This window comes from Drosophila guanche, unplaced genomic scaffold, assembly GCF_900245975.1.
Source record: "Drosophila guanche unplaced genomic scaffold, DGUA_6, whole genome shotgun sequence".
In the NCBI taxonomy this organism is placed as follows: domain Eukaryota; kingdom Metazoa; phylum Arthropoda; class Insecta; order Diptera; family Drosophilidae; genus Drosophila; species Drosophila guanche.
This window is the reverse complement of record NW_022995775.1, coordinates 97,249-115,266: the sequence shown is the minus strand read 5'-3', so window position 1 is coordinate 115,266 and position 18,018 is coordinate 97,249. Positions and strand designations below refer to the sequence as shown.

Here is an 18,018-nt window from a genome sequence, read left to right as displayed (position 1 = left end):
GGATCGAAATAGATGGGAAGGGCTTTGGAACGGACTCGACAGACACGGACGCTACAGTACTAACTGGCTGCATGTTCTCCGAGATGATCGATTCGGTAGCCGAAACTTGATCACCAGCAGTTGTCGTTGCCCTTGGAGTAGCGAACGAAATTAGCTGCTGCACTATCGGAGTGGACGGAGACAGTTGATCAGCAGCGAGCGGTCGAGGGACAGGCACTTGCAGATCACGAGGAGTGACTTTTTTGCGGCTAGGAGACATATTCAGCACTTTAAAACTGCTGAATTGAGACTCCATGGCTAGAAGCAGATCGTCCTGTTTTTTAAAGCCCACGGTCAGCTCCTTAAAGCCCTTTCGCGTCTGCCTCATAAACGTGACCATGTCATTCTCGACAGACCGACATGCCTCGCAACTGTAATGCAGACCATTACGCTTGAAATTGCGTCACCCACGCAGAGCAGCAAGGGACGCTCGGCTGTTCGTGGCTGTTCAAATTATTAGAAAAGCGGGTAAACAAATTTCTTCAATCGATCTTCAAAGATAAGGGATCGTTCTCAAAACTTGTGACAGGTATTTACGTTTAAATGCATTGGCAATTGGCAACCTTTTTTCCGATTTACTTCGACACCTTGTGTCCACCTTGCAACGAAGACATAGTATTTTAAAACCGTAGGTTATATACCGAAAATTTAAATATCTGTAGGGACACACAGATGCACAAGAATATATGACATGCATTTTAACAAGAATTGAAACCTCTACCCTTAACATGAAATCGTCATGTCCGGTGCGGTCAGTGGTAAGCTCTGTTATATTTTGGATGTACATACATAACTTTGAAGATACATTTTTTCCGGAAAACTCGCGGTTACAAATATATATTTTAAATACGTTTAAGAGATTGGCGGTCAAAAAATGAAAGGCGGGAAATTTTTGAATTTTCTCCGGCCGTATCTGAAAAGGGCGCTACTATGTAAAACAATCGTCTCTCATTAGCGCCCTCATGATCGGCGACGGCCACTTTTAAAACTAAGTTAAATTAGTTACAGAAATCGTCGTTGGTCTTAGAGCCATTATGGAATTTCTTGACTCAAATGTCCGCAAAACTAAACAGATTACAGACTGTCAAAAAAAATCAGCAGAAAGTAAAATAAGTAATAATAAGTAATTATCTTTTTTTCATCGTGTCAAAGGCTGGCTTTTCAATCAGTTTCACTTCAAGGACCTCAAGGATTAAGGATATACTATCCTATACAGAGACGTGATACGTGTCCTAGTTAGCGGAACAATCTTCGTTAACATTTGATTAATTTATTTGTATAATGGAGTCATGAATATGTCAACCAGAAGGAAGGCCATACTTATTCTATAAAGCCCCAAAAGTGTTAATAAATTTGACTTGCTTTTGATGTAATTTTTCGCGCCACACCTCATGTACGCGAGAATGTCCCACCGATCTGTGGAACCCAGAGTGAAACCAAGAAAAACAATGATAAAGCATTTTTTTCAAACACTCAAGGACATTAAAGTCAGTGGTTTTCCACTGGGAAAACACATGATCCGGTTCGCCCTGGATGATCGTGTGTTGCTCCGGTGGCTCCGGATGAGGGGTCAAAAACAGACATACTTACTTTACTTACTTTTTTGATATAGTAATATTGAAAGTAATTTAAAGCTTATTTCCTTATTGCCGCTGTCAATTCAGCTCAAGTTCAACGTTTCATGTGGCTTACCATTCGAATGGGAGTGAGCACTACGCTCCGGCATTGCATCCACCCACGAATACACGGAAGTGGAGAAGGGGTTTGGGACACGGAGACAGGAGCATATGAAATTTTAAGTAGTTTTTTTTCGCCTCGTACTTGCGGTTTGTCTTGCGGGTGTTGGGGATTGCGGTTGCGGTTGTCAGGCGAACAACAGAGAGGGGGGCGTATTTGAGTTTGAGTGGCGAATTTAATTGGCCATGTGTGTGTGGGCTGAACAGGATTTCGGACATGTGTCCAAATAGATTAAACAAAAAGCTGAAAATTCCAATTAAATCCAGAAAACTTGTTCCCGGCTTGCAAACAAATAAGTTTCGACCACAGAGGGTCATCCAGCAGCAATAATAAATTAGATTTCTAAATTTGGTTCTTGTAATTTATCTATATTTATTTTTGTCTCTCCTTTAAAATACGTTTCCGTTGTCTCTGTTTGGTTTTTTGTCACTTTTTTGCTTGAGTTATCTAATCGTATTTGTAGAAATTTATTCTTATGTTTCAGTTTTAGTTTAAACTCTTCCGTTTTCTTTGCTCTATTGGGTCTTAAATGTATCGTTCTTCTCTCTAACAATTTAACTTTACCATCTCTAAGCAGGACCTTTCGCCGAACGAATCGACTTTTTAAATATGTACTGTCTCTTATGTACCTACATAGATTCACATACGTTTACATAAACAGTTACCAATATCCTATTTACAAAAAATAAAAAGCTTATCCTTGGAGCTGGTTAATATTTGATGTTTACAACTATGCCAGAAGTGTGTTACGAGTAGTACCACACATTTATCTTTACTATTTCTTAACAATTATCCTATTTCTGATTTGGGAAAATGTATCCTACAAAATATTTATCTACTACATTGTCTGAGTCTTTTTGAAGTTTCCTTAAATTATAGTGTGGTTAATCCGTTTATTCTGCCTGCTATATTATTTACCCAATTTAAGTGGAAATGTAGTCAAAGCATTGGAAAGAGTGTTGAACATTGATAGAAGAGTTATTCTTGAAGCAGAGATCTACTATAAGACTCTGCGAAGGAATCTTTAACTTGTCCACTCTTTCTGATACGTTTATCCTTCCTTCCTTCATCTAATATTATCTCATCTAACTTCTGATATAACAATGGATATGGAATCGCCTTGAAGATATGCAGATATTTCCCTTGCTTTTCTCAGATTCACAGAGTCAGAGTGACGCTTGAGACGCTTATGTGTTAAAAGTAGATTAGATATGCACAGCACCTTAACGAGAATAAAATTATGTCATTCATATACACATACATATACATGTTCCTATATCCTAAATACACACGTACGTATCTATATTAATGGATCTCACGATTTCCAGAAGCTTCTTTTTCTGCCTCTGCCTCTGACCTTGCCTCTTACACACAACTCTCTGGCACGCGCTGCGTCATGAGGCAGTCCTTAATCGCATTTATATTAATGTTATCATCCAGGTCCTGCGAGGAGTTACACGAGGTGGTCGTAGTTGTGTTTGAGGTTGTGTTATTGGCCAAGCCCACAACGCCCATCACGCTGCCGGCGCTGCCCAGGAGCAGGCTGGAGCCTGAATGGTGCGGGTTCTGCTGCTGCTGCTGCTGCTGATGATGATGATTATGGTGTTGCTGTGGCTGTTGTTGCTGATGGTGATGCCGACTCAGTGTGGCCGTGTGAGTGGCTCCCCCTCCAGCACCCACTTGCTGCAGTGGGTAGTGCAGCCGCCCGCTGGCATACGCATTTAGTATGTAGCCCCCGCCGCAGCCCAGTCCAGGTGGCAGGGTGCCCACGCCGCTGCCGTGCACAGGCTGCAGGTGGGCCGCCAGCGTGGCCATCGAGGAGAGCGATGTCGGGGAGCCAATGATGGTGCCGCTCAGTCCCAGTGGCGGCTTGCTCCCAAGGCTGCCCATCATGCTGCTGCTGGGCGAGATGACGGTACTGCTGCAACCTCCGCCCGCCGCAGCCACGGCCGCCAACATCTGGGCCCGTTGCGCATTGATTTGATTGTAGGTGACCGTCGTATTCGACGGATTGCCGGACGGCATCGTCGTAGTCGTTAGGGGCACCACCTGCAAGATACAAGAGGCATCGAACACGATGTGGTATGGTGTGGCATTAGGGCATCGTCAGTCATTCAGCTGGAAATTGCTCTTGCTCTGGAATGCCATGCCAGAGTTTTCTAAATGAAAAAGTCGAGTATACTCCGATGAAAAACTGTTGATTTTAATGCGTGGGATCTCGAGGGTATCGTTTGTTATTTCGGTAAATGAAATCAATCCGTTTCGGCCCTAGATTTCTCGTTGTGGGAATACTCTCAATTGCATCGAATACATCTACAACTGCAATTCTCACATTTGGAAGGCCTTCTTTAATTTCTCTACCAACAGTAACCACCAGAAACCAAATTTGCATAATATCTTTTGAAGCGTTTAGTTGGAGTAAGATAAGTTAGAAAAAATATTCTGACATGCCCTAAAATTTTCATTTGTAGATATTTCCATTTAGATGAAACGACCGTTTCTATTTCTATTTATATTTCTATTGCTATTTCTATTGAAGCACAGACCGTGCCACCCAGCAGCGCCAATCCAATTATCTTCAATGATTAAACCAAAATATTTCGGGTTGAACGCCAAAAATGTTGTGGACCAACACGAAATTCGAACGAAATTTTAATTGAAATCTCTCAATGCAATTTGCACGTGGTGCGGCAGCATGGGGAGGCAGGCTGAAAGAACGGTGTGAAATTGCCGTTTCGACTGTTATGTTTGGCAATATTTAAAATTATTTAATTAACGAATTGAGTTATGCTGCGATTGCCCACTCTCCACCCACCTACCCACTGAAAATCGCCAACCGTTTGAGGCCCTGGCGCTTGGCACTGTGGAATGGTAATTTTAATGTAATTGAAATCTGTGCAGCAAATCCCATTTACAGAATGAAACAAAAATTCTCTTTCAGCGCAGCTCCGTTTTGGGATTCGTTTCGCTTTCAGATACTTCTCTCTTTTATCTGGTGGAGGAGTTCCCTCGCTCTCTCTCTCTCTCTCTGTCTGCGGAGTGGACGGATCCTGTAGATGGTATGGTATGCTATGGTCCATCGGTTTGTGCCATGGGGGAGTTGAAACCGCAGCGTTGGCTGATTTCGCGAGTACGATAACGGGTACGGAACTTCTGTCCCTGTTTCTGGTTTTTTCTGCATTGCAAATTGGTTCGGTTTCGGGGCTTGAGTTCTCGGCTACTGGGTGGTGCGTTCAGGCTCTTGTTTATTTGCAGTTTAGTGAGATATAAATACATATATTCGCGGACTGGCAGTCAATTGGTCATGGTCTGTGCATATGGCCGACACTAATCTCCACAGGCACAGAGCTTCTGGTAACGGCTCGCGGGGATCGCGAATGTTTTCCCGGAAAAAAATTATATACAGACAGGCAGACAGATGTATGTATGTATGTATGTAAATGTATGTGTGTGTAAAAGGAAAGTTCATAAATAAACTCTAATTGCGAATTTAATGATATGTAAAAATAAAATAAATACAAGCAGAAAAATATTAGAAAATTTGAACAAAAATACTCGCAGGTTAAACTGAAATAATAACACTACTCGACAAAATTATACTTTTTTTCCGCTTTGAACCAAACTTAAAAGGACGTGTAAGACGCTTCTTACGCGTCACAACTTGTATACCCGGCACTCAGTACGACATCTGTACCTTAGCCGTTTTTTTTTTAAATTTTAAATTTTTCCTCATCTGTCATTTACATCTACAACACTTCTCACACCAACACACTCCTTAAGCTCGCCCGCTTTCCTAGAGTCCCACACTGCAGAGTCCCGGAAGACACTGCAGAAGCAGAGTGTGAATAAAAGAATGTAAAAAAAAATATAAGCTGCGGGACGGGGTGGGTTTAGCCACTGCAAATTAATTTCTTCATTGTGGCTATAATTATGATCCAATTGAATCCCAATTTGGTGATCTGACATTCCCTACAGAATGGCGTTGTTAGATTTATTTTATCTTCAAAATTGTACATTTGGGAGGGTTTCCACTTTTTGAAATACACTGGTTTTAGTGTGAGCATACAGCAGTCTGGAGCCAAAATTTGGTGGCTCTAGCTTTTATAGTCTCTGAAAACTAGCCGACAAACAAGACGGACAGACGGACGGACGGACAGCCAGAAATGGCTCAATCGACTCTGCTCTTGATGCTGATCAAGAATATATATACATTATGGGTTCGGAAACGTTTCCTTCTGTGCGTTACATACAACCGTTATTCGCACAAATACAACAAACCCTATTTACTCTTCGAGTACCGGGTATTAAAAATAATTTAAAGAAACGCTCTGTCATAGAAAAAAAATGATCATCAAACCAATTATAAGCCCCATATCTTTCAGAAAAAGTTGGTCTGGGTCGAAGCGGCAAAATTGTGTCGAGTAGTGTAATCGAATATGGATCATGAAATTTAGTAATTGAAGATTCTTAAATACAATTTCCCATTTCCCTTTTAAAGATTATCTTTCCTTTCCCTTACGTTCTTAATGTTTTTTTTTTGTTGCATTGCTCTGCACAGACAGACTGGCACACACCTGTTGCCATGCCAACGTTACTTTCCATCTTTTAAATATAAATATAATAAAAATAGAAACTCCCTTCATCCGCCCCTCAGTCGTGCTCAGTTTCGTGCTCAATATAAATGCGGAAGAAGCAGAACTTGATTGATTATGGCCAGCAGCTCAACATGATATATTGTGTTTTAAAAATCTCCCAATTACCTCAGAGCAAGGCAGGTTCAGGGCCCACCTCTTTTACTTGCTTGCAACAGAGTGGCACGACTCGGAGTCTCGTTTGGTTCTGTTTCAAATGGCACGTTATCCCATGATTTAGCCAATGGATTTTTGTTTATAACCTCCCGAGTGGGAAGCATAACGAGAATGACATTGCGAGAAAAAGTCGAAGGCAAACTGACAGTTTAAAAGCTTTTTTTAATATAGTCGAATGTTGGTCAGAGTAGCCAGCTCTTGGCTCCCAGGACTTTGAAGTCTGAGGAGGTAGCACCAGCTACAAGGCATTCTGGTTGCCTTGGAATCTTTTTAGCAATTTGAAAATTTGACTAGTTGATTGCCTTCAGTTCGGTGAACAGATTGCCTGAACAGAAGATACAGAGACACACGGAGTATTGGCCAGAGTAGTCCGAGTTGCACGGTTAATACGGACCGCAACTGACAAGTGGCAGACGTTAACTGGTCCTTGGTCCTTGGTCTAACCAGATTGGTTTGCCATTTGGCCGACCCAAACCCAAACACCGGACAAACAGTTGCCAAATAACATTGCAAGTGCAAAGCAAAAGGACTATGGACAAAGTGAGAGTTTGACTCATTTTAATTTGCTGCGGCACCCTTTTGGCATGGTCACAAAAGGCTAGACACTTGAGTGGGATATTTAATTACACTACAATCTACGAGTTTAGGCGAGAGAGATGGTCATTTGGTTTGTCCCAGGAGTGTCCAGAAAGTGAAAGATTATAAATGATGTAACAATATATTTTAGCTGCAACTTCAACTGCAAATGAAAGGAATTTGTTCTGCTTGAATCTACTCTTAACGATCCCCTCTTTTCAGCTACTTTTCTGACAGCTTTTACCTGCTGTCTGAACATCCATCCACTGCGATTACTTACATTGCCATTGGGTGACCATTTGGAGACACCTCCTCCTCCCAGGGACGTGGAAGATGTGAACTGATGGGCATCAGATGCTGATGCTGATGCGGCTGCTGTCGCTGTCGCTGCGGACGCTGCTGCTGTTGCCACCACTGCGGTGGATGTGCTGCTGCCAGTGGTGGTGCCCGCAGTGGTGCTGCCAACGTTCGAGGCATTGCTGCCACTGCTTCCCGCGCTGCTGCCGCCAACTGTTTGATTGAAATTTATTGATGACCGTTTCACGTTTTGGGGTCCATGTTCATTCCGCATCCGCATCCGTGTCCATTTCCATGTGACAGACGAGGGAGATTCGGCGATTGCGTTGTTAGATTGGTGGGTTCCATCGTTAAAAATATTTACGATTAAAAGAAAATTGCATTTGTTGATTGGATTGGAATGGTTTGGCGGTTCGACGAGTGTCGAATTGTTGTTGTTGTTATTGTGATGATGAGATTGATTACGATTGCGGGTCACCAAAGAGCAGAGCGCATAGCAGATTCCAGGAGTGGTGCAGGAACAGGATACAGCACACAGATAGCGTTGCGATGCGCGACAATTGTCGGGACACATGAAAGTAAATGTCGGGAAAAGTGGCCATAAAATTTGATTAAAGTTTAATGCTCAAAGTGCACTATAAAAGCAGCAGCTTGGTTTCAGCATAAGGACCCACAGGGCACTCGACTGGACCCCCATGCGATACATCGCACCAAGGGATACTCTTACTACAGATAGTATTGGAGATGGTAATTGTTCTCCGTAACAAACGACATCAAAAGGAAACTCTTTTCGTCTCTCTCATCAAGCTCCTCCAGAAGTCAAGTGTACTCTGCCCGTCTCCCTACCTCTCTTGCCGGATGTGAGAGAGAGGAAAGAGAAGAGGAAACTGTTTATGATCTTACCATATTGCGATGGTATTACATCCGGATCACGTTCGTCTTCGACCAAATCCTCCGATGACTTTGTTTTTATGTCCGTATGCTGCCAGCGTGGTTTCTCCATGTTGCCGCCCTGCCAAAGCAACACAAAACGAGGAGGAACGTTAGGGAGACGCTTCGTGCGCGTCACAACTTTAATACTCGGTATTCAGTAAGTATATCTGTACCTTACTTGTTTTTTTCGAATTGTACATTTTACTTTTGCTACATATGTATGTCATTTACATCTATATAACTTATTTATCTACATCGCCACACTCCCCCAGTGACACACACTGCATGAGGCAGAGGGTGCGAGCGAGAAAGAATGAGCAACAAAAAACAAACACAAGCAAAGCTGCTGGATGGGGTGGGGGTAGCCACTTCAAATGTATTTCTCTATTCTGGTTGTAATAATGATCCAATCTAATCCAAAATTGAGTGATCGGATAAATATGGTAGTTCTCTACGGAACTGCGTTTTTTCGTGCTCTTTTATTTTCAAAATTGTGACTATAGAAGATTTTTGCCCATTTCGGGGCGGAGCTTATTTCTAAAATACACTTGTATCAGTGTGACATCAAAGCAGTCTGGAGGCAAAATTAGGTGGCTCTAACTTTTATAGTCTCTGATAACTAGCCGACAAACAAGACGGACATACGGACGGACAAACGAACAGACAGACATGCCTATAACGACTCGGCTATTGATGCTTGGGTCGGAAACGTTTTTTTTCTATTTACTCTTCGAATACCGGGTTTAAAAAGGAAATGTTACCCACATTCGCACATATATTAATTGCGGTGCAAATTGTGGTTCGTGGAAGGGGGTTCAGGGGGTACACTCACCTTGAAGACATCCCCTGGTTGGGCCGTGACACCGGTAGCCGTTGCCTTGCTGCCGTGATGACGATTGCGCCGCAAATTGTGCACAAATGTCACCACAAATATTCGTATCGCGATGGCAACAGCAATAATTATGATGGTCAGGACACTTCCAACAATCACCGGCGACAATGTCAGTGTTACGTCGTCGTCTGTGGGTTGGAGGTGTTTTTTTGCGCCGTTTGTAGATTGTTGTTGCCGTAATTACAGGTTGTTGGTCCCCGTTCATAAATCATCGTTGGGTTTTAGATAGATTGCCATCGGTGGCATATATCAACACATCAAATTGATTGCCGATGGAAGTGGTTGTTGAGGCCCGTTGCCGTTGAGCAGGCAGCACGTTAAATTGTTTGACATTTTGACGGTTTTATATTTAGCCAAAAGGAATTTCACAGCACATGAAAATTGTGGGTTGAAAGTGGGGGAAAAAGCAAAGAGGATACGTGAGTATATGTGGTGCAAGTATTGGTTTTGTATTTGTCTAGCATCTAAAGTTTAATTGGTTAAAAGGATGGACAGTAGGAAAAAAAGAAGGTGGAAATTCTCAGAGACCTACAGACGAGTAAGTGGAGCAGCACTTGGTGGAGCCTTCACTTGGGTAACTATTTCTTTTTGATCAGACTTTTTCTGTAGCTCTGGTTGGTTCCTCTCCATTCATTTTTTGTGTTTCAATTCTGAAGATTCAAATACTTTATCGAAATCTACCATTATCTTTCTTATTATTCTATCCAGCATTTTCCCAAATATTACATTCATCCCTTGCTCTACTATAAACCTTCCAACACTCTTTTTTCCTGCCATAAGCTCCATAGTTTTCTCTTCCATTCGTTCCACTGTGCGTGGGTCTGCACCCCAGATTTGGCTCCTGCTGATTCCTCTCTGCTCATGTATAAAAGTAACTTTACACATATTTTACTCCATCAGTCGATGGTAGCCGGAATGGCTATGCAAAAGAGAAGGAGGGGAGAGGCAGGCATGTTGATTATGCAAGTACTGCTGGTAACTGTCTGGAGCCTACCTGCCAGGTCAGGAGAGGAGAGGATCAATATGAGGGAGAGGTCTGGTGCTGAATGCATGGGATTAATGCATGAGAAGGAAATCACAGAGTCTAGACCCCGAAAGAGCAGAGATGATTCTCTCTCTGCCCCTGATGGCAGCTCCTCAAGTGTCAAAGCCATAAAGCTCTGAGTAGGAAAGAAGTGCCCCTGCATCCATCCACCCGACTATCCATTCATCCATCCATCCATCACTCAATCAAATTGTGTTGCTCGTTTTTCGGTGTTGGCGGCAACATCTTGCGCAGAGGCTCTCCGTCCGACTGCATGACTGTGCCACTCACCTGTCTTGTAAGCTGTTGAGCCAATTATGAAATCGGGCAAGAGATAAGCGGCACCTCGTCCCTTCTGGTTGTACGAGTAGATGCGCAGCCTCAGCGAGTTGTTCTCCTGCACCATCATCGAGGACAGCGTGTCCAGATTCTCCAGCGAGAAGAGAGCCTCCTCCGCGTTGCTCAAATTAAATCTGAAAGGGAGGCAGAGGGAAATGGAATGAGAATTGGCATTTAAATCGAAAGAAATGGCAACGAAATCAACGGCATTAAGCCTTTAATCAAATGTTTAGAGGCAGAGTCTGAGGCGGAGGCACCGGCAAAAGCCAAAACCAAAGCCACAAATTCCAGCCCTATTTTTTTCCTTGGATCTTTCTGATACTTGTGTTTTTTTTTTAGGTTCTTTGGCTGGCATGTTTTCCTCACCTAACCCCCTCAGTAATGTCTAAACCAATTCAGCGAAGGGGGTCTTCAGTTGGTAGAGGAAGATCTGCCCTCCGCTTTCCAATCCTGACCTCAATCTGAATTTGATGCCCTTTTGGCCAACAAGACGCTTTGTCTTTGGCTCGATGACTTTCCCCCTTCGACTTCCCCCACGCAACCTTGAGAGGAAGTCCTGAAATATTAGGGTTCAATGTCTTTATAGATTCCTGCCAAATATTTGTAAATTGATAATGATGTTTGGTTTTGCGTTTGTTTCCCGCTTTCGAATGAGGGTTTTTATTATTATATTTTACTTGGGGGGGCACACTTTTGTTTTTAAGAAGAAATATTTATTATATGTTTGTGTGTCCCCTAAAACGAAAGGAAACCCTTTCATAATGTTATGGGTAGGTATGAATTTGATTTCCTAAATAGGAACATATGTAACATACAACACTCGCACAAGTTGCATCTGCGCTGGCTGGAAGAGCCATTCAAAGACAAGCAACACTGCGGGAGTGCGGAGTTCCAAGCCCAATCTCGAGGACCAAGCGCAGCCTGTTTCACGCCTAATTACACACACTGTAGAAACAGCAGTAGATAACTGGACAGGATTCCTATAATGTGTATAGCATATCCTTGAACTAAAGTGCTTGGACTATTACGGAATTATATGATGCTGGTACTTGGCCGCTTATGTCTTTGTGGAAGGTGTCAAGCGCAGACACCGAATGCCTTCTCTACCATCTCTCAAGGGATGGATGGCAAATGCCCAAGTGTAAACAAGGTGCTATATGTATACATATTATATATGTAATATGTACGAGTAGAGTATCTTTGCACATCTTTTAACCCTTGTGAAAATGTGTAAATCAGTTCAATGAAATCAATAAATAAAAGTAAATAAGTAAATAAGAAACCTCAAAGAAGCAGAAAAAGATTGAAGTTTTTAATTAAAAGAACATAAAATAAATTACAAAGACACAAAAAACAAAGCTAAATATTAATTTGTAATGCCTAGAAGTGGTTTGCTTTTTAGCTGCAAATTGTTGCACAGGCCAATATAATCTTTTTAGATATATTTGTGGGATTAGAAAACACTTTGCCAGATGCTTGTGTCCTGCGAATATGAGGTTCAAAAACACCAAAATAGAGACACTGTTGCATTCGCATTTATTACTTCTTCCTGCTATCACCAACAACATTACAGATCATTTAAGCATTTTCAAATCTTAATTAAAACAATTAAAATGTAAGCAAAATATTCTGCCGTTTCCTTGCACCGTTTACCCGAATTTGAATGCAATGACCCAACCCGTGCTCGGGTTAAGAAAATAAGAAAACACACACATACAAACAAACATTGTACATGTATGTATGTATATGCATATTCCCCCGAAACGATATGGAGCCGTTTGTTTGACATGCGCTCCATATCTGTGCTTGGGGTCAAGCTGCCGCAAATAACCCTTCCCCTTCAGCCAGGAACTACAATTCGTCTCAGTTCTTCCCGTCCCTGCCCTGCCCTGCCCTGGCCTGCCATCGGGGGGCGTTCGGTAATAAGCAGCTTAAAAGCACGTCGGTAGCTGGCCCCAAGCGGGGGACCCGGGCTGAGCACAGTTGTTGTAGTTATACTCGTAGTTGATTAATATGCTTACCTGGTGATGCCTGTGCGTGTTGAAAACATTTCGAGTACAAATATTTGAGGCAGGCCGCCGTCATAGCCTGGTATGCATTGAATGTCAACACTCAGCTCTGTGCGGTTGAAGACGCTACAATTGCTGACAGCATTCGGCAGAGCTGTAGCACCAAGAATTGGGCAATGGGCGCCGGGCATCGGGAATCGCATATCGGGAATGAGGATTTTCAATCCACACACACACAGGGACAAACAGTACGAACGCCGCGAGCATCGGAAACAGATTTATGTTGGTCCACGTAACGCAGGAAATTAACAAGCAGAAGCAGTGGCAGCAGCAACGGCAGCATTATTTTGGTGGGAGGAAGGAAAACAGAAAGAGAGAGAGTGAGAAAGAGAGAGAGTGAGAAAGAGAGAGAGAAACAGTAGCATATAAAAATTGTTTATATTTTGAATCGGATTACAATGTCCAATCTCTGTTGTTTTGTTGGTTTTTGGGAACCCACTGGTCAGTAAGTCAGTCTTTCCGAGCGTCTGTCTGTCCCCACAGCCCACGCGAGTGGCAATCCGAGCAGAAGGCCCAGTACCAGTTCCAGTCCCATCTTCACTCTGTCCGTGTCTGCAGTCGGTATTAACATGTTAAGGTCAAATTGCACGTAAAGAAGCAACAGCAAACAGCTGCCAATGGGAATGGGAATGGCAGGGGAATGGGGTGAAAGCCAAAAGGATCAAGTACCATCCATGTTCAGGGTGGACATTGTTTGGAGTGTACAAATTTTTGGGTAAATTGCTTTATGGTACATGCACGTTTTTCCATGAAACATTCAGGCAGGACTAGGACTGAATATTTTCAGATTTTTCTCTTGAAAATTTAAGTAATCAAGAAAATGGCAGGAATTATTAAGGTGACTGTAGAAGCAGTAGAATTAAATACGCCTTTTTTCTAGAGGTAGAATTTAGGCTTTGAAAACTGTAAACTGTAAATTTCCTGAACACAAATTCAGGAAGAATTTATCATGTTTCAACCTGCATAACAAAAAATATAGAGACCCACTTCACACCCATTTTATACCATACACTCACCCGCTAGTACGACTTGGAAGAGGCAGGGATGTTGCTGGGTGCCCACCTCGTTCGAGGCCCAGCAGGACAGTGTGCCATAATCCTGCAAAAATATATATTTATATTTATTATTTAAAATGCAGCTCTTGCTTAATTGCACGAAGGAATAGGGGCAGATGGTCAAAGGGTGTGTGTGTTTACCTGATCTGTGACTGGTGTGTACTTTAAAATACTGCGACTTCCATTCACGCTGAAACGTTCACTGCCCACGTCCAGGGTTTCGCCCGAGTTGTTGAATTTCCACCGAAATGTTCTGCAAGAGAAATAAAATATATAACATTTTATTTTATATATATGTGTATGTGTGTATGTACATATGGAGCGAAAGTTGCGTTGACATTTTGACAGCAGTGTGTGTTCTGTGTGTGTGTCAGCGACAGGAAAAGAATATATCGGAACAGCCCAGAGCTGGACAGGACAGGACATGAGCAACAGCAGCATCATCTGGTGAGGAGGCAAAGGAGCAGCAGGAGCGTAAAAGGACATTTAGCAAGTGGAATCATGTTGGCAAACTTTTACATTTTTAAAATAGCTCCTTAAAATATTAAAGGTTAAACACGGAGACAGATGGATCGAACCGGGCCGAACTCGTCACTCCACACAGCCTCTCTACAGAGTCCTGTCCAGATATATGTACATAAATATGTTCATTGGTAGCGGAAGCCTTTTGAAAGGTTAATTATCTCTGGCATATACGGTTTGACGCTTTCGGGGCACTTCGAGGGCGTCACAGTGCAAAAATAACCGTAAATCAATAAAGGTAAAAAATAAATCCATTTAAAAATACATTCCGCCAGAGCTAAATGAAATCAATTATGGAAGAGGACCAGCACCAACATAATAATTAATTCGTTGAGTGGATAATTATAGTTTTTTAATGGAAAAAACCTGAAAGGGAAAAATCGTTTGGAAATATTTATTTTTAGAAATATTTAGATTTCCGTAAATTGCCTGCAAGGTTGTCCTCATTTAAAGACACCCCCGAAAAACCAAACACAAATTTTGATTACATTTTACTTTAATTACTTTAATATTCAGAAAATAGTCAATTTGTATACTCTGGCTGCTTGTGATGCTGCTGCTTGTCAGGCATTTAAATGCTGACATCCCGCATCCCTCCCAATCATCCCATGCTAGCATCCACTGAGTTTACTCCCCCCCCTGGAACTACTGGACTCAAGAGTCTGTCCCCTGTGACCACGTCAAAAGTTTGAAGCAGGCTGTTATATGTTCACGCCAGTATCTTTCCAGTATGCATCTCGCACCTACTACTGTTTTCTCCAGCAACCACCAGCCACAACAAGGCCGCCGCCTCGGTCCCGCTTATTTTCCGCCGGCTAATGATTAATTATGTTAGCATAAAGCGTCAGCTCAACCGCCGTGCACAGAAAAAAAGATCGAAAAAGTGGAAATTAAATACAAGTCAGAGCAGAACGGGACATGGAGTGCAAGTGCGACCGGGAGAGTCACACTCAGACAGTTCGGACTAAGGCAGTGTGGCAGCTGGTAAGGCCTCGTCGTCGGCTGGTAACGGTGTGTGGGGGCGGGGGCTCATTAAAAAAACATTAATGTCGGAAACATTCCCGCTGACCAGCTGAATCCCCAGCACTAGCGGGGAGCATCATCCTCTCCTCTTCCTGGAAAAGCCAAATTTAAAATGAATTAAAAGAAAACATTTAAGGTCTGTGTGGAAAGCACAAGGAAAAAAAATTACGCAGAGGCATCAAAATATTGTTTAATTTTCGCACAATTCCTCGCACACGAAATTTACAATCATTTGTCAACAGAAAGCAATTTCCTACAACAGAGCAATAGCGTTTCAAGGAAAAAAATAAGAAAATATTTTAAAGGAGGGGTAGGAAGCAACAGGAATGGGCAGGAGAAGATTCTCAGGATTCCCTTGCTGTTTTTTTGCACTTACCGCGGTGGGGGATCGGCCTGTATTTCGCATATTACTTCCACAGTCTCATCCTTGGAGGCGCCAATTAATATCACATGGTCCGAGTGCTTGCATATCGGAGTATCTGTAATCAGAATAAGTTAAGGGCATTAGATAACACGAATTATGATTAGATTGGATCATTATTATAGCCAGAATGAAGAAATGCGGATATGGAGGATAGTGGCAAGCTAAAAGGGCGAGTTGGCGGGAGCAGTTGTGTAAACGCAGAAAAAATGCAAAATGTAAAACTCGGTAAAAACTACCAAGCCACTGACTGAGTACCGGTTATAGAAGTTGAGCCCAGTACCAAGCGTCTCACAAACGTTCTTACTCGTTTTTTCTAGTATTTTTTGAGTACTGAAATACTCGGGTCGGTTTGGTTCGAAGCTTAAATAAAAATTTTGACGAGTAGTGTAATGGTAGCCAAAATATACAATTCAGATTTAATCTGCATAGGTTTGAGTTCTCCCCTTCAAAGGCTCTTTCCCATCTCTAAACTCTCAAAGGCTTCTCAAACTCTCCTGCAGATGATATCTGAGAGGAAAACCAAAATGTTTATATCGTGGTTGTCGTTTCCCCGTTTCCAGTCACCTGTTGATGGGCGTAGCCTCCCATTTCTCTCCTCTGAATATCTTACGATGTGCCCTCTAATCATATCCTTCCCATTAGCCTACCCTTATCGGCTGTGGGGCATTAAAATGTTTTCTTAAAATCGATGATAAATGAGAGTCAAAGTATTTGGTTTGTTGTGCGTTCGTGCGTGTGTATGTGTGTGAGAACACACAGAACAAGAACGAGTAGGAATGTGAGACTATTCGTAGGCGTCACAACTTTCGTACCTGGTACTCAGTCAGTATGCAACCTTATGATATTTTCCAATTATAAATTTTTTCTACATCCTGCATCATCCTACATTCTAATTATATATTATCCATAAACTACAATAACTATAACTAACTATAATAATGATCTGAGCCGATCTAAATTCGGGGTTATGATAGCTATGGCCGTTCTCTACGGAATTTGAGAGATATTCGCCCTAAGCTGGGGTGGAAGGACTCTGGGAATACATTCGTAACAGTGTGATATCACATGAGTCTTCACACACAATTTACTGACTAGTCTTTGATATTCAGTTAATCAAGACGGACGGACAGACAAAAATAGACTCTGCTATTGAAACTGGTCCAGAATTTATATTGTTTATGGGTTGGAAAACGTTTCCTTCTGTTGTTCCGAACACAAAAAAAATATACCCTGTTTACTCTTCGAGTGCAAGGTATAAAAACGCACAAAAGTGATTTAGACAGTGGGGACAACAGGGCGCAACGCTGACGACGCCTTCTCATCAGTCAGTCATTCAGTCTGTAAATCTGGCCGTCCGTCAGTCCTTAGGGATGAAGGGAATATGCGGCGCGGTGTGGAGGACTAAAAGCCTCCCGGTCCTTGTTTCAATGGGAAATTAATTAATGGCGCAACATGATTTAGTACTTCCAGGTAAATAGGGGTTTTTCTGAACTCCGTTTCGTTCTCCCTTCCGTTCCGTTCCAAAAACGTTAAAGGATTATTAGCTGACGGCACATGTGGCGTATTTATAATTTTCTATCGTCGTATCAGCTCACCCCTCTCTCTCTACAGCATTTATAAAAGCAACTTTAATTTCTGATGAATTGTTTATCTTCAAACATTTATATAAGAAGCAAAATTTGGGTGAGCGGGGAAGGGTCGTAATTAATTAGCCTGAAAATAACGCCCACATCCTGCAATCCTGCTGAGGGAGGGAGTGGCTGGATGTGGCTGTCTACTTTCGTTTTATGTTTTTGCTTTTTGGGGCGGTGTAGGTGGATACTGATTACGTTGTCGATTTCTCTAATTAAGCAACACTTGAGTGGGCATAAGGAGTCACGGGGATGGCGGTGGAAGTGTCACGAAGAACTGAACTATATGTTCCACAATATAAAGAATGAACGAGGAAAGCGTTACAACTTTTATACCCGGAACTCAGTAGTGGTTTTTTTTTCATTTCACATTTTACCTTTTTTCTATATATGTCATCTACATCCCTTCTCACGCCAACACGCTCTTATATCTCGCCCCGCTCCACTAGAGCACTAACCAAATAGTATATATACTATACTGACTAGATTGATACTGACTAGTGACTAGAGCCGCACACTACACGAAGCAGAGTGTGGAATGAGGGAATGTGCAAAAAACAAATAAAAACTGTGGGTGGGTGGATTTAGCCACTGCAAATTAATATCTTCATTCTGGGTATAATAATGATCCAATCTGATCCCAATTCAG

At 42.3% G+C, this 18,018-nt stretch overlaps 1 protein-coding gene across 3 annotated transcripts in view; it reads right to left on the bottom strand.

The window, feature by feature from the left end:
• Window positions 1–2,164: 2,164 nt before the first annotated feature.
• The window catches only part of LOC117591343 (neural cell adhesion molecule 2), a 103,509-nt gene continuing 87,655 nt past the window's right edge, over window positions 2,165–18,018 (bottom strand). The window contains exons 12-20 of one of the 3 annotated variants that reach the window (XM_034284568.1): window positions 15,691–15,793; window positions 13,911–14,022; window positions 13,731–13,812; window positions 12,667–12,808; window positions 10,598–10,779; window positions 9,223–9,410; window positions 8,361–8,469; window positions 7,441–7,670; window positions 2,165–3,825 (exon numbers count right to left, since the gene is read on the bottom strand). In XM_034284568.1, the coding sequence (XP_034140459.1) occupies window positions 3,142–3,825; window positions 7,441–7,670; window positions 8,361–8,469; window positions 9,223–9,410; window positions 10,598–10,779; window positions 12,667–12,808; window positions 13,731–13,812; window positions 13,911–14,022; window positions 15,691–15,793 (1,832 nt within the window). In that variant the 3' untranslated portion in view covers window positions 2,165–3,141. Of the gene's footprint in view, window positions 3,826–7,440; window positions 7,671–8,360; window positions 8,470–9,222; window positions 9,411–10,597; window positions 10,780–12,666; window positions 12,809–13,730; window positions 13,813–13,910; window positions 14,023–15,690; window positions 15,794–18,018 lie in introns of those variants that run through there. The other 2 variants (XM_034284569.1, XM_034284570.1) reach the window with 2 other exon arrangements.